Source organism: Myotis davidii, unplaced genomic scaffold (assembly GCF_000327345.1).
Source record: "Myotis davidii unplaced genomic scaffold, ASM32734v1 scaffold46, whole genome shotgun sequence".
In the NCBI taxonomy this organism is placed as follows: domain Eukaryota; kingdom Metazoa; phylum Chordata; class Mammalia; order Chiroptera; family Vespertilionidae; genus Myotis; species Myotis davidii.
This window is the reverse complement of record NW_006383006.1, coordinates 10,654,954-10,658,552: the sequence shown is the minus strand read 5'-3', so window position 1 is coordinate 10,658,552 and position 3,599 is coordinate 10,654,954. Positions and strand designations below refer to the sequence as shown.

The 3,599-nt window shown below is 45.3% G+C and overlaps 1 protein-coding gene across 1 annotated transcript in view; it reads right to left on the bottom strand.

Annotated features, from left to right (window-relative positions):
* Nucleotides 1-3,599, bottom strand: part of AQR (aquarius intron-binding spliceosomal factor) — a 90,758-nt gene that overhangs the window by 32,444 nt on the left and 54,715 nt on the right. The window contains exons 21-22 of the mRNA XM_006778172.2: nucleotides 3,028-3,269; nucleotides 101-247 (exon numbers count right to left, since the gene is read on the bottom strand). Coding sequence (XP_006778235.1) covers nucleotides 101-247; nucleotides 3,028-3,269 — 389 coding nt within the window. The remainder of the gene's footprint in view (nucleotides 1-100; nucleotides 248-3,027; nucleotides 3,270-3,599) is intronic.

Here is a 3,599-nt window from a genome sequence, read left to right as displayed (position 1 = left end):
GGGATTTTTAAAGAATCAGAAAATAATAAAAAATATTACAAATCCATTTGAAATAGCAAGCTATTATTAATTATACAATTTTCCCAGATAGTAAAATTACCGCTTGGGTTGGTTGTAAGGGTAAGGACCCCGATTAGGAATAACATGAGGTTCAACAATTAAGGTCTTGGCCTCTTCAGTGTCTTCATCTTCCCCATCCACGTCTTTCCTTTTCTTCCCTTTTCCACTTCTTACTGGAAAAGTTATCCTATAAGACCAAACTTCTGTTTAGTTTTACAATTAACAATGTTTATAATTGTGCATACATTGTGTGAAGAATAATCAGATCAGTAAGAAACATTTATGATCTAAAGGCTCTCACTATCTGTACATAAATTTTGAAGAAAAGCAGAATTAAAAGCACTAAAATGTGTTAAAGGTGCTCAGATTAGAAAAAGTCATCCAATTAAGGAAAATAAAAAAAAGAAACATATACTTAAGTCACATGTGAAGTGCTACACACACTGTCCTTGATTTAATTAGAAAAGGCTTCCTGGCATCTAAGATGAGTTTCGAAGAATTCAGACATGTAAACATGGGAGGGAAGACACTCCGGGAAGAAAGAAACACCAGCAGCTTTGCTGGAGTGCGGGACACAATTTAAGGCTAGAGAGAAAGGCTGGGGCCTTGTGACGGCCCCTTTGGAATACCAAGGCTTTAAGGCAGAAGTTATTAGCCCGGGGTCAGGGATACCCTAGGACAGTGGTCGGCAACCTGCAGCTCGCGAGCCACATGCGGCTCTTTAGCCCCTGAGTATAGCACTTCCACAAAATACCACGTGTGGGTGCGCAAGTACAGTGCGATTGAAAGTTTGTGGCCCATGCGCAGAAGTCGGTATTTTGTGGAAGAGCCACACTCAAGGGGCCAAAGAGCTGCACGTGGCTCGCGAGCCGCAGTTTGCCGACCACTGCCCTAGGAGGCAACTCCCCACAGGTGCCTGGGGAAGTGAATGAAAAAACTAAAGTTAAAATAAAACATTAATTCTGTGTATACTTTTTCCAGTCTTTCTTCCCATTCTGAAAGGACAGATAATACCCACCCCCACGTGCTAAGAAACAAAGAGGCTAAGAGGCTGATAAGCAACAGGAAAATTCAGTTTCTCAGTTAGGGAGCGGGATGACTCTAGCAGTAAAGCATGTAATAGGTACAGTGAGGAGACAAAGGCAGGAAAGACACCGCCACCAAAGACTGAAGTGTTTAAGGCCTAGAGAGGCTGTGGACAGGAGTGACACATAACAGCATCCTGAAGGCAGAACCGATAAGGCGTAGCAGGAATTAGAGTAAAAAATTTTCAAAAATAATGCCAAGATTTCAAGGCAGAGTAACTAGAAGAATGATTTTGCCATTAATAGGATTTGGAAAGTATAAGAGGAAGACTACATTTAGGTGTTATAAGGATTCATGTTTTTAATACGTAGGGTTATCTATACTAATAAAAGGGTAATATGCTAATTAGACGGGGAGACCTTCTGGACGTCCCTCCAGACAAAGCCATGATGGCAGGGCCGTGGCAGAGGCGGTTAGGGGCGATCAGGCCAGGAGGGGAGGGCAGTTGGGGGTGATCAGGCTGCGGCAGGGGGGGGGCAGTTGGGGGGGAGCAGGCCAGCAGTGGGGGGCTGCTGGGGGGAGAAGGCCAGCAGGAGGGGGAGTTGGGGACAAGTAGGCTGGCAGTGGGGGCAGTTGGGGATGAGCAGGCTAGCATGCAGAGTGGTTAGGGGTGATCAGGCAGGACGGCAGGTGAACAGTTAGGAGCCAGTGGTCCCAGATTGTGAGAGGGATACCAGATTGGAGAGGGTGCAGGCTGGGCTGAGGGACCCACCTGCCCGTGCCGCACCACTGCCACAGCAACCCCCCTGTGCATGAATTTTGTGCACCAGGACACTAGTTACATTTATATTTAAGAACTAAAATTGTACGTTGTAATTTCCAGCTGAGGAAGCAGGTGCTTTCTTATCACCCAAGGTACACAAAGTGCTTTGTCACTACCTGTGTGATGGAACTCTAGGAACAGCGGTCGGTGCTTCAAGTACTTTGTCCTATTTCTACTCAAATTTTATAACCAAAACTCCTTTAACATTAAATATAACTATATTGCAAATATTTAAAACTTGTGAAAGCAAGCAAAGTTAAAAATAAGAGAATTTAAAAAACAAAACAAAAAAAAGAAAGTTAAAAATCACATGGCTATGCAGTATGCCAGACTTTCCTATCTAATAAAGAGGGAATATGCTAATTGACTGCCATGCCCTCACAAAGACCGTGGAGCCCAGTCCACTCAGGCCTGCCTCATCCAGCCTCAGTCCTCCAGGACCCTCAGCCCCACAGGGGAAGGCCGTTGGGGGCAATCGGGTCAGCAGTTGGGGATGAACATGCCAGCAGGGGAGCAGTAAGACGTCAATCAGGCTGGCAGGGGAGGGGTTAGGGGGCTATCAGGCTGGCAGGCAGAGTGGTTAGGGGCAATCAGGCAGGTGAGTGGTTAGGACCCAGCAGTCCCGGATTGTGAAAGGGATGTCCAACTGCCGGTTTAGGCCTGATCCCTCCAACCAGCCCCTGCAGGATCGGGCCTAAACCGGCAGTGAGACATCCCCCAAGGGGTCCCAGATTGGAGAGGGTGCAGGCTGGGCTGAGGGACAACTCCTCCCCCCCCGCCCCGCGCACGAATTTCGTGCACCAGTCCTCTAGTACATAATATGCACACACATTTCTTCAGTGGAATGCTACAAATATATTTATGTAGTACTCTTCAGACAAGCATTTACTGATCCCTTATAAGACACAAAGCTACTCTGACTGTGGTCTCAAAATAACTACTATACAAATAATTAGAACTAGTCAAATAAAATAAATTCACCCCAGTGAGTATATGATGAAGGTACAGATTGCCCAAACAAGATCCAGACTCAATGCTCAAAACTTACTTTAGCTACAGTCCTAATGGCCCAACTAACTGACCACAGAAAGTCTGAAGGAGGAGAGTTCAGACTTTACCTGAAAGGGGGTATCTGTAGAGCTGGGTCATCCACAGTTACTTTAACATTATGACCAGGGAAGCTGGTTTTCAAATGCTCAATGGAGAGAAATGTGTCGTTGAAATCCAGGGTGGCAATCTGATTGGGCATTTTTGAATAATGTGCACTGCTTGGATCCCCGTAACCTAAAATGATATCATGCAGCCAGGCAGGTACCACACAGTCAGTGTTCATCAGGTTCCGAATAGTCTCCAGCACAGCCTGCCAGTAAAGAACAGAAAAAGACCGTATCAAGAAGACATCCCAAACATGTGCACTTGAGTGGAATGCAGAGCTGGCTGCACTAATCCAGAATTCCCGACTGTTTCAGGGCAAGAAGCTATTTTTTGCTGACAGGTGCTTGGCTAGACTGAATCAACAGCTATATTTTAAGCTGATGCCATACACCGAGTTAAACAAAAGACCAAACTTAGCAAGAACAGTTTATCCGTTAGGAGTTAATTTAGACAGAATGTCATAAATGAATTAGACTTGACTTCTGTTGGGTAGGATGAAAATCCATCTGGGTCTACACAACAGCAAGAAAACATT